At 44.5% G+C, this 12,670-nt stretch overlaps 1 protein-coding gene across 7 annotated transcripts in view; it reads left to right on the forward strand.

Moving 5' to 3' along the window:
• Positions 1 to 12,670, forward strand: part of dgcr2 (DiGeorge syndrome critical region gene 2) — a 96,160-nt gene that overhangs the window by 63,719 nt on the left and 19,771 nt on the right. For 6 of the 7 annotated variants that reach the window (XM_041202544.1, XM_041202548.1, XM_041202545.1 and 3 more), the window contains one exon: positions 10,684 to 10,809. The exons of the other annotated variant lie outside the window; for it this stretch is intronic. In XM_041202544.1, the coding sequence (XP_041058478.1) occupies positions 10,684 to 10,809 (126 nt within the window). The remainder of the gene's footprint in view (positions 1 to 10,683; positions 10,810 to 12,670) is intronic. 7 annotated transcript variants of the gene reach the window in all.

Raw genomic sequence — 12,670 nt, forward strand, 5'->3', positions numbered from 1 at the left:
CCCATCTGCCCCTTTCCATATTCATTTGCTGCACATGTTAGGAATCCAGTACAGGTTTTGTTCCTCTCCAGTTTGATCCCACTGATTGGCTGCTTTGGAGCGTGCCAAAACAACAATAGTCATTGTCTGAGTAGCCTGTCAGTTGGGGACAGTCTACGTGCTGTATTGGCTTTGGACACTGCTGGGACAATGGAAGTAATTGATCAAGTAGTATGCGCCAAATATCCCCATCCCCACTTGCTTATTCAAGATGCATGGGGGGCACATTCACCCTCAATGCCACCAGTAACCTGTGGAAAAAGTAAAGAAGGGGGTGGCAGATTCAAGAAAGGTCACCCCTGTACAATAATTCCATACGTATAACTCCTCTGGGCTGGGTTGAACAGTTGGAAACACAGATGCAGAGAGTGAGAAAACAACAGGCAGCTTGATTGGAGGAGTAGTGAGCGAGCATGGTGGACAGAACCTGGGAGGAGCTGCTCCTCCAGTCACAGATTTTGTGCCTCCCTGACATTTGCTGTTCCAGCTCCAGAGACAATATCTGTTATTGGGTGAGCAGTAAAGGTAGGGGGTAGGGAAACTGCTATTGGAGGAACTGGAGCAATTATCCTAGAGCATGATCTGTTCAGCTGAAACTTTCAACATCTTCCCAGGTGAGGCCTAGGAGAAAAAAATGGAAAAGGAAAATTACGGAAGCAGCCAGAAACAAGGCCAAGAACAGGCCCATGGTTGCCTCCTGTACTTGGGAATAAGGGCAATAGCCAGTGGAGAGCAGACGTTTTAAATTTCATGTGGTGGTTGGTGAGGACTGGGGAGGCAACGAGAAGAGAAGTGATCAGCCATGCAGACTTGTTTGGCCTTTTTCTAACTTAGCTAAACTATATATGCCTGTCTGATTTCTGTTTCATTACATCAAATAGTTAGAATTTGATATGATATGGGAATTTGGAATTGTATTTAGGTGATGAACAAAGACTTTCCAGATTGCAGGGCAGGCAACCTTAGCTCACGGATGATGACATCTTGCCTCCATTTGTTGAAGCATGATGTACATACACCAGCAAAAGGTGTGGCAAGCAACACACCACCTCATTCTCCAAAGCCTGAAGGCCCAGGTCAGGAGTGTGATGGAATGTTCTCAACTTGCCTGGATTGGTGCAGCTCCACCAACATAACTCTATCCTGGACAAAGCAGCCCACGTGATTGATACCCCGTCCACCACCACTCCTTTCACCACAGGCACACAGTGGTAGGTGTGTGTACTATATGCAAGCTATGCTGCAGCAACTTTCAAATGCTCCATGAGGAACACCTTATGAATCTGCGATCTCCAAATCTCAAAGAACATAGGTAATAGATGCATGGGAACGCCACTTGCAAGTTCCCCTCCAAGTCACTCACCATCCTGACTTAGAACTGTTGCTTAAGTCACTGGGCCAAATATCCTTGAACTCCTGTCCTAACAGCACTGTGGCTGTGTGCCTACACAAAGTGTAGCCGTTCAGGAAGATCTCTCACTACCACCTTCTTGAAGGCAAATAGCAAATAAATCCTGGCTTTGCAAGTAATGTTCGTTAGTATACATGCTAGCATTTGGGTTAGTGTCATTATGTAAAGTATTGGACTGGGAGGAAGATATATCTGCAACAGCAAAGTTATAACCATGCTGAAAATCTGAAATAACAAAGCTAGAAGAATTCAGGTCAGACAGCATCTGTGGAGAGAAACAGAGTTAATATTTCAGGTCGATGACCTTTCGTCAGAACTGAAGAGAGATAGAAAACTGTTAGAGTTCTTAAGCCGGTGTAAAGGGCATTTTGAAAAAAATTAAGAGAACAGAGCAAGTTCAGAAGGATACCGGTTGAAGCGAATGATAGGGAATTGAGACAACCAGTATCATGCCGGCCAGCAGGAGGGGTCCAGGTGAAAGCAAAATATAAGAGACGGGTGACAGGATCCATTAGGTTGGGGGAGGGCTCCTGGTCAAAGAAGGAGGCGGAGGCAACAGAAGGAAAGCTCAGCATTGTGCCGAACTCTCAATTCATTGAGGTGGTGACATAAGGGGATGAAGATGAGGCCTTTGCTAAGGATAGAGCATTCATAGTCAGAGTAAGTTCAGAAGATATCGTGAATACGTGGCAAGAGGTGAGACTTGAGGATGAAAGTGGTTCAAAGGGAAAGGGAGGAAGGATCTGGAGGGGTGCTGGTACCCATGATTGGTGAAGCTTGTGATCCTTCACAGCTGAAAGGAAGATAGAGATTTTTGTTAAAGCGCTGAATAAGGCCAAAGATGAAGTAAAACTATGGACTAGGACAGCTTTGAGATAGGATGGGTCGATATTGCTTAAGGGAGAGATGGGGAATGTGCATGTGACGGTACATGGCATTGAGAGCGCATCTTGGAATGCAACGAGAACAGCGGTTCAAGAAGTTTTGGATGCCTTGGGGTATCTTAAAAAAGGTGGAATTTAAGTTAGAATCCATGAGAAGTAAGTTGAAGCCCGAGACGGTCGTTGATGAAAGAAAAGTGCCTGTGGAAGCAGGTTTGTTTTAGATATCTGATCAAACATGAGAAGGGAAATAGAAAGCATAGAAGGTGAATAAGGTAGAAGAACCAAGCGGAAATCGTGTTGGAGAGAAGGGTAGAACTTCATGGTAGGTGTTCCTGGAAATGAGGTGGTTTAAAACTTTTACATTTCTATCTTTTCTTCAGTTCTGATAAAAGGTCATTGACCTGAGAGGTTAACTCTGTTTCTCTTCACAGATGCTGTCTGACCTGAGTTTTTCCAGCTTATTTTGTTCTTAATCACAGCTTCACACGCAGAATCACAATGCAGAAGAGGCCCTTTGGCCCATCGAGTCTGCACTGACACTTGAGAGACACCTGACCTACCTACCTAATCCCATTTACCAGCACTTGGCCCATAGTTTTGAATGTTATGATGTGCCTAAGTGCTCATCCAGGTACTTTTTAAAGGATGTGAGGCAATCTGTGTAATACAGGGTTAATATCTGTGTAATACTTGATAAGTGGGGTAGGGAGCTGAATGTCCAGTGCCGGGGCAGGAGGATGGCTGGTGTCTGTCAGCAATGGCCTGTCGCAGTATAGTTTGGCTATTCTTGGATTTGCAGGGTGTATTCAAGGGCTGATTTTTGGCCTCAACGTTCCTGACCTTTCTAGCTCTTACCTTCCCTGGTTTTCATGAAACTGGGGTTTTCAGAAATTGGTAATGAATTATAGAAATGACTATGTGATCAGTGGTATTTATTTCTGGTGCTTTTGTGAATGGCGTTTGAAACTTGATTTCTGCTGCCCTTATGTTTTCTAATACCTTGCTCCTATTCAGCACATCACACTGTGCATGCACTGGTGATTTTAAGCTTGAAGTACCTAAGGGGAAGACATGGAATGTCCATGTAAACATGTAGTTTACACAGACTTCCAGTAGAAATTCAATTAAATTTTCACATAAGACACTTATGAAATTGAAGACACACCTGGTCAGGAGATTGGTTTGGTGGGAGAAGACAGTAAAGATACTGGATGTGTACTTGAATTGGAAGGAACTGACAAGTGCTGTCCCACAAGGACCTGTGCTGGAGTCTTAACTATTTAAATAATTTATTAATTATCTTATTTAGCCTTGGTTAGATTATACCTGGAGAACTCTGAACACTTTAGGAAGGATGTATTGGCCTTGGAGGGAGGTCAGCGTAAGTTTACTAGAATGACACTAGACTCCAACAGTTAAATAACAAGGTGAGATTACAGAAAATAGGGTTGTATTCCCTGGTATTTAGAAGGCTCGGGTGATTTGATCAAAATTTTTGCATATTAATGGGGAACGGAGTTTTGTTCCATCTATCCTTTTGTGCTTCTGGGTGACGATGACCACCAATGTGCTGGAGAAGGGTTTGACAACAGTAATGCCATCATGGGCAGGTACTATAGATGTCGGCGTATAAGGCAACTTGTGAAGTTTCAAAATACTTACACTCAGCATGTAAGTCATTTTTGTAAAAGTGAACCACCATTTTGAAATATCATTGGCATCTGATGCAAAGAATGGGCATGCCTTAAATTCTTGCGCATCTTCGCAACACAGCCTGTGTCGCCTGCTAGGTCCCTTGTGCCCAGATATAAGGTACTAATAAGTAAAACATGCAGTTGTAGGGTGTAAAATTGAGGCCGACTATTAATGCAGATATAGAATGTCTTGGCTGAAAAGGGAAATTGACTTTAAATTCATTTACGGGATGTGCGCTTCGCTGGCTGGGCCAGCATTTATTGCCTATCCCTAATTGCCCTTGAGAAGATGGTGGTGAGCTGCCTTCTTGAACCGTTGCAGCCCATGTGGTCTAGGTACACCTGCAGTGCTGTTAAGGAGGGAGTTCCAGGATTTTAACCCGGTGACAGTGAAGGAACAGCGATATATTTCCAAGTCAGGATGGTGAGTGACTTGGAGGGGAACTTGCAGGTGATGGTGTTCCCATCTATCTGCTGCCTTTGTCCTTCTATATGGTAGCAGTCATGGGTTTGGAAGGTGCTGCTGAAGGAACCTTGGTGTGCTCCTTCAGTGCATCTTGTAGATGGTACATGCTGCTGCTACTGTGTGTCGGTGGTGGAGGGATGTTTGTGGATGTGGTGCTAATCAAACGGGCTGTTTGTCCTTGATGGTGTCAAGTTTCTTGGGTGTTGTTGGAGCTGCACTCATATCCTGACTTGTATCTTATAGATGGTGAACAGGCTTTGAGGAGTCAGGAGGTGAGTTACTTGCCTCAGGATTCCTAGCCACTGACTTGCTCTTGTTGCCACAATATTTATATGGCTAGTCCAATTCAGTTTCTGGTCAATGGTAACCCTGAGGGTGTTGATTAGTGGAGGATTCAGAATGCCATCAAATGTCATGGGACGATGGTTAGATTCCCTCTTACTGGAAATAGTCATTGCCTGGCACTTGTGTGGTGTGAGTGTTACTTGCCACTTGTTAGCCCAAGCCTGGATATTGTCCAGGTCCTGCTGCATTTGGACATGGACTGCTTCAGTATTTGAGGAGTTGTGAATCGTACTGAACACTGTGCAATCATCAGTGAGCATCCCAACTTCTGACCTTATGATGGAAGGAAGATCATTGGTGAAGCAGCTGAAGATGGTTGGGCCTCTGACACTACCCCGAGGAACTCCTGCAGTGATGTTCTGGAACTGAGATGATTGATCTCCAACAACCTTTCTTTGTGCTCGGTATGACTCCAACCAGTGGAGAGTTTTCCCCCTGATTCCCATTGATTCCAGTTTTGCTATGGTTCCTCAATGCCACATGCAGTCATATGCTGCCGTGATATCAAGGATAGTCACTCTCACCTCACCTCGTGAGTTCAGCTCTTTTATCCATGTTTGAACCAAGGCTAATGAGGTCAGAAGCTGAGTGACACTGGCGGAACCCAAACTGAGCATCTGTAGTAAACTGATGTGTGATATGCCTTTAAGACAAGTGTTGTAATGGAAGATCCGATGATCTTGGTACCCAATAGCAGAGTAGAATGCTACCTGTGTAGTCAGTAGTCTAGAGTAAAGACAGAGTTTTGAGTTGTAGCACGCAAGTATAGCTGCTGAGTTCCTTTTGTAAATAAAGTGTTTCTTCTAAGAATGGTCTACTGATCTTCTCTGCCTTGGTACCAGCTCAGTCACCCCAAAATAAGCATGCAACCCGGATCCTTCAGTCCCAACAAACCAGGATACAGGATCCAACAGCGTCAGTGACCAGGTTATTGATGAGTAAGTTCCGCTTGATAGCACTGTTGATGATCTCTTCCATTACTTTACTGATGATCAAGAGTAGACTGATGGGGCAGTACTTGGCCGGGTTAGGTTTGTCTTGCTTTTTGTGTACAGGACATCCCTGGGCAATTTTCCACATAGCCGGGCAGATGCCAGCGTTGTAGCTGTACTGGAACAGCTTGGCTGGATCAGCATGTTGTGGAGCACAAGTCTTCAGTACAATTGCCAGAATATTATCAGGGCCCATAGCCTTTGCAATATCCAGTGCCTTCAGCCATTTCTTGATATCATGTGGAGTGAATCGAATTGGCTGAAGACATCTGTGATGCTGGGGACCTCCGGAGGAAGCCGAGATGGATCATCCACTTGGCACTTCTGGCTGAAGATTGTTGTGAATGCTTCAGCCTTATCTTTTGCACTGCTGCGCTGGGCTCCCCCATCATTGAGGATGGGGATATTTGTGGAGCAGTCTCCTCCAGTGAGTTGTTTACTTTTCTACCATCATTCACGACCTGAGCTGTTGGTGTGGAATCACTTAGCTCTATCACTAGCTGTTTATGCTGTTTGGCTGTGTTGTAGCTTCACCTAGGTTGACATCTCGTTTTTAGGCATGCTTGGTGCTGCCCCTGGCAAGCTCTCCTGCACTCCTCATTGAACTAGGGTTGATCTCTTGGCTTGGTGGTAATGGTAGAGTTGGGGATATGCCGGGCCATGAGGTTACAGATAATGGGTGAGTACAATTCTGCTGTTGTTGATGGCCCACAGTGCCTCATGGACGCCCAGTCTTGAGTTGCTAAATCTGTTCAAGATCTATCACATTTAGAATGGTGGTAATGCCACACAACACGATGGAGGGTGTCCTCTGTGAAGGCGGGACATCGTTTCCACATGACTTTGTGTTGGTCACTCCAACCGATATGGTCATGGATGGATGCATCTGCAGCAGGCAGGTAGCATTGTGGTATTGTTGCTGGACTAGTAATCCAGAAACCCAGCATAATGCTCTGGGGACCTGGGTTCGAATCCTGCCAGAGTAGATGGTGGAATTTGAATTCAATAAAAATCTGGAATTAACAGTCTATTGATGAACATGAAACCATTGTCGATTGTTGTAAAAACCCATCTGGTTCACTAATTCACTTTAGGGAAGGAAATCTGTCATCCTTATCTAGGCTGACCTACATGTGACTCCACACCCACAGCAATGTGGTTGACTCTTAAATGCCTTCTGAACAAGGGCAATTAGGGATGGGCAATAAATGCCGGCCTAGCCAGCGACACCCACATCCCATGAATGAATTTTAATAAAAGGTTGGTGAGGATGAGGCCATGTATGGTTTTCCCTCTTGTTGGTTCCCTCACCACCTGCCACAGACCCCAGTTTAGCAGCCATGTCCTTTAGGACTCGGCCAACTCTGTCTATGATGGTGCTACCGGAGCTACTCTTGGTGATGGGCATTGAAGTCCCCCATCCAGAGTACATTCTGCGCCTTTCCCACCCTCAGTGCTTTCTACAAGTGGTGTTCAACAGCTGAGGGAGGGCGGTACGTGGTAATCAGCAGGAGGTTTCCTTGCCCATGTTTGACCTGATGTTCTGGACTCCCAGGGCAGCCACTGTGCTGCTACCTCTGCTGGGCTTGTCCTGCCAACAGGACAGGACAATACCCAGGGATGGTGATGGTGGTGTCTGGGACATTATCTGTAAGATATGATTCCGTGAGGATGACTGCCATGCTGTTGCTTGACTAGTCTGTGAGACAGCTCTCCCAGTTTTGGCACAAAGCTCTGGATGTTACTAAGGAGGACTTTGCAGGGTCGACAGGGCTGAGCTTGCCATTGTCATTTCTGGTGCCTAGGTTGATGCTGGACGATGGTCCGGTTTCATTCCACCTTTTTGATTTTTCAGTGGTTTGATACCACTGAGTGGCTTGCTAGGCCATTTCAGAGGGTATTACTGTGGATCTGGAGTCACGTGAGGATAGCGGATTTCCTTTCCTAAAGGACATTAGTGCAGCAGATGGGTTTTTACGACAATCGACAGTGGTTTCATGGTACCTTTAATTTCAGATCTTTTATTAAGTTCAAATTCCACCATCTGCTGTGGTCTCTAGATTACCAGCCCAGTCACAATACCACTACGCCACCACCTCTCCCTGAATATATGCAAAATATATGCTGAAAATATGCAAAAACGTGATATTTGGGGCCAGAAAAATGGGGTCATCTTATACCCTGGGTGACTTATGTTGCAATTTATGGTAGTCAGACTGTGTCTCATTGGTAGCAGCCGTTTATGGCCGGAAATGAAAAGCAAAGGTGAGCATATCACACAACCTCATTCTTGTCACGGGAATGCTTTTCCTCAGCCACAGAGAACATTGAGATGACTCACACAACAATGGAAAAAGTGACAAGGAGATGGATACAAGTTCATCCACCCTGCAAGAAAGGAATTAAAGTAGCAGCAACCACCAATCAACACAACAGCCTAACCAACAATGAGTCCAACATGAAGGAATGGAATAAAATTTGGTGATGATCATTGCCTGACATTTGTCTAGCACAAATTTTACTAGTCACTGAGTACCACAAACCTGGATGTTGTCCATATCCTCCTGTGTTTTGACATGGAGTGTTTCATTTTCTGAGTAATTGCGAATGGAACTGTGCACTGCAATCATCAGTGAGCATCTCCAGTTCTGACCATATGATTAAGGGAAGGTGGTTGGACCTGAGACATTGTCCTGAGGAGCTCCTGCAGCAATGTCATGGGGTTGAAATGTGCTAGGTATCACTCCATCCAGTGGATTTTTCTCCCTTATTCTCATTGATTTCAGTTTTGTTAGGCTGCTTGATGCTGACTGTAAATGCAGGTGCAATTGCTCTCACCTTCCCCCTGAAATTCAGCACTTCTCTGTGTTTGGAGCTAGGTGGTCCTGGTGGACCCCAAACTGAGCACCGGTGAGCAGGTTATTTGTCAATAGGAAGGAGCTGGTGACGATCCTTTCAGTTACTTTGCTGATGATTGAAAGTAAGCCGATGGGGCAGTAATTGGTCAGATTGGGTTTGCCCTTGTTGTGGATAGACAGTTAAGCAATTTTTCACATTGCCATATAGATGCTATTTTTGCTATTGTAATGGAATAGCTTGCTAGAGACACAGCTAGTCTTGGAGTGGTAATCTTCAGTAACTACGGCTGGGAGGTTGCAGTTTATGAAGGATATCTAGGCTTTAGAGAAGCTGCAGAGGAGACTTACTGGACCAAAATGAGGCACTTAATTTATGTGGAGAGACTGGAGAAGAAAGGGCTGTTCTTCACACAGAGAACATTGAGGGGATTTGGTCTTTTCAAAGAACTGGCAGCTTACTGACAGATTAATGACCTTGTGCATTGTAATTCTAGCCACATCTTGCCATCTTATTTGCTGCTGTGCATGCTAGTCAAATAAAGGATGTTAAAGCCATCCAGTCAAATTAAGGAGATGCCATCTATCAAATTGCTTCTTAAATCTATCCAGTCTATTTTTTTCTCAAGTGAAAAAAACTAAAGATTTCTTCAAGTTAAGGTTCCTGAATAACCAAAGCAAGTGTGTTATGATTTCCATGGAGACAAATAACTTTTAAAGAGATCTGAGTTCCAAGTGACCAACTCAAAGGATCACAAGGCAAGATTTCACATTGTAAGATATTAATGCTAAACTTCAGGAAAGACATTCTTATTAGAATTTTAACACACTCCAAAACCCCAGGCTGCTCTTTTGATATTAACAGCACGCTCTCTGCAGAATTGCACTCTTTAGAGGAAGCAGTCCAAAGTTAGTTGTAGCTTCCGACAAGCTTGCATCTCCCTGTATTGCTAAGTTGTAACATCCAGTGTTCATCTAAACCACTCCCCTCTGTCGGCTGAGAATTCCAGAACTGATTATGGCAGCAAGGCCTACTCCAGAAATTTGCTTCCCCAGCCATGTCAGGGTGAATCATTCATTGTACTTAAATTTCCACAGGTTATGTCTCTGACCTGGGAACAGTTGCACAGGCCCCTGTCGCACGTGGGTGCCCCCGCGCGCGCACACACACACACACACACACCAAACCCCCCCCCCCCCCCCACCCCCGTCCCTCAAGGAATTCCTCCTCATCTGTCTTAAGTCTGGACCCCTTATTTTGAAATTGTGCCCCCTAGTTCTAGATTCCCCCAAATGAGTAAATATCCTCCCAGCATCTAACCTGTCAAACTCCCTCAATAAGATTATCTCTCATTCTTCTAAACTCCAATGAACATTGGCTCAACTTTTCCTCATAAGACAACTCCTTCATCCCAGGGATCACCTAATACTTTGGTTACCTCTAGACCTGAGTATTCCAACACCTTCCTGCCCAACCTCCCATTTTACACCCGACATAAACTGAAGGTTATCTGAAGTTCTTCTGCCTGTGTCCTTACTCGCAGCATATCCCATTACCTATCACTCCTGTGCATCTCTGAACTATGTTGGCTCCCGGTTAGGCACCACCTAAAATTTTTATACTTTTCAAATCCCTCCATGGCATTGCCCCTCTCTTTCTGTGTAATCTCTTCCAGTTCCACAGCCTCAAAGATATCTGTGCTCCTCCAATTCTGCCTCATGCACATTCCAATTTTAACTGCTCCACCATTGCATTCAGCAACTTAGAGTTAAACTCTGAAATCCCTGCCTAAACTTCTTTGCCACTTGACCAAACTTTCCATGTTTAATACTCTCAGCCTAACTCTGTGATCTCATCTTGTTTTATGTTACTCCTGTTGAAGCACATAGGGATGCTTTGCTACATGAAAGGCGTTAGATAAATGTAATGCTGTTTGGTAGTAGAGGCAGTGAGAGCAGTTGCTCTAATTTCACCTAGTGCCTATTTTTCCTGCTAGGTGTAATTGGCGATCACCAGGTACACCATGTGAAGGAAACAGTGGACTTGAAACATGGGCGTGGCAGAGGAGCTGAGGACACCCGCTTCTACCCTGTCAACGTGGGCCAGCCATTTCATTTCACCCGTAGGTTACTGTTCCATCACATATGCTTTTGACCTAGCCCTTCAAAATCCATGAATGGGGGGGGGGGTTGGGGGGTGGTGCTCTCACTATTTCACTGGGAGGTGTCCACTCAGTACTAGCCTGGGCTTTGAGAGTCATTCAACTTCAATTCAATGTTGAAATGTTGTCATCTTCCTACCTATTATTTCTCAAGTCATTAGTGCTGTTTCTCACTAGGGGACAGTTCCTGAAGGTGCTCACTCTCACTGGGTTACAGTTCTGAAGATGCTGACTCTCAATGTGGTACAGTTCCTGAAGGCGCTGACACTCACTGGGTTACAGTTCCTGAACGTGCTGACCCTCACTGGGGTATAGTTCCTGAAGGGGTTGACTCTCACTGGGGGATGGTTTACCCGTGTTATACAGCAACAGGCCAGCACACAAATGTGCTGTTCCTCAGTGTTATACAGTGACAGACCATGCAACAGTACTATAACCCAGTGTTATACAGTGACAGACCTGTCCTTACCAGCACTGTATCCCAGTGTTATAGTGATAGGCCTGAACACCTGTGTTAAGCAGTGACAAACCTGTCCACACTACATATGAACATATGAATTAGGAGCAGGAGTAGGCCATTGTGCCCCACGATTCAGTTAGATCATGGCTGATGTGATTGTAACCTCAACTCCACAGTCACACCTACCCCTGATAACCTTTCACCCTCCCTGTTTATCAAGGATCTAGCTAGCTCTGCCATAAAAAATATTCAAAGACTACTTCTGCTGCCTTTGAGGAAGGGAATTACAAAGGCTCACAAGCCTTAGAGAAAAAATTTCTCCTCATCTCTGTTTTAAATGGGCGACCCTTTATTTTTAAACAGTGACTCCTAGTTCTAGATTCTTCCACAAGAGGAAACATCCTTTCCACATCACCCTGTCAAGACCCTCATAATCTTATATGTTTCATTCAAGTTGCTTCTTACTCTTCTAAACTCCAGATACAAGCCTAGCCTGTCCAACCTTTCCTCGTAAGACAACCCTCCGTTCCAGCTATTAATCTGGTGAACCTTCTCTGAACTGCTTCCAACACATTTACATCCATCCGTTAAATATGGAGACCAGTACTGTACACAGTACTTCAGATGTGATCTCACTAGTGCTCTGTATAACTGAAGCATAATCTCCCTTCTTTTGTATTCAATTTCTCTTGCAATAAATAACATTCTATTAGCTTTCCTAATTACCTGCTGTACCTGCTAACTAACCTTTTGCGATTCATGCACTAGGACACCCAGATCCCTCCACATCTCTGAGCTTTGCAATCTCTCACCATTTATATAAGCTTCCTTTATATTTTTCCTGCCAAAATGGACAATTTCACATTTTCCTAAATTTTACTCCATTTGCCAGAACTTTGGTCACACACTTAACATATCCAAGTACCTTACATCCTCTTCACAACTTACTTCCCTACCCACCTTTGTATCATCAGCAAATTTAGCAACCATCCCTTCAGTCCCTTCATCTGAGTCATTTATATAAATTGTAAAAAGTTGAGGCCCCTGTGGCACACCACTCGTTACATCTTGCCAACCAGAAAAAGACCCATATATTCTAACTGTTTCCTGTTAGCTAGCCAACCTTCTATCCGTGCCAATATGTTAACCCCTTCATCATGAGCTTTCATTTTCCACAATAACCTTCTGATGTGGCACCTTATCAAATGCTTTCTGGAAATCTAAGTACATCCCCTGTTTTCCCCTTTATCCACAGCACAAGTTACTTCTTCAAAGAACTCCAATAAGTTGGTTAAACATGATTTCCCTCCCACAACACCAAGTTGGCTGCGCCTGATTGCCTTGAATTTATTTAAGTACCCT

This window comes from Carcharodon carcharias, chromosome 13 (genome assembly GCF_017639515.1).
Source record: "Carcharodon carcharias isolate sCarCar2 chromosome 13, sCarCar2.pri, whole genome shotgun sequence".
Taxonomy (NCBI): domain Eukaryota; kingdom Metazoa; phylum Chordata; class Chondrichthyes; order Lamniformes; family Lamnidae; genus Carcharodon; species Carcharodon carcharias.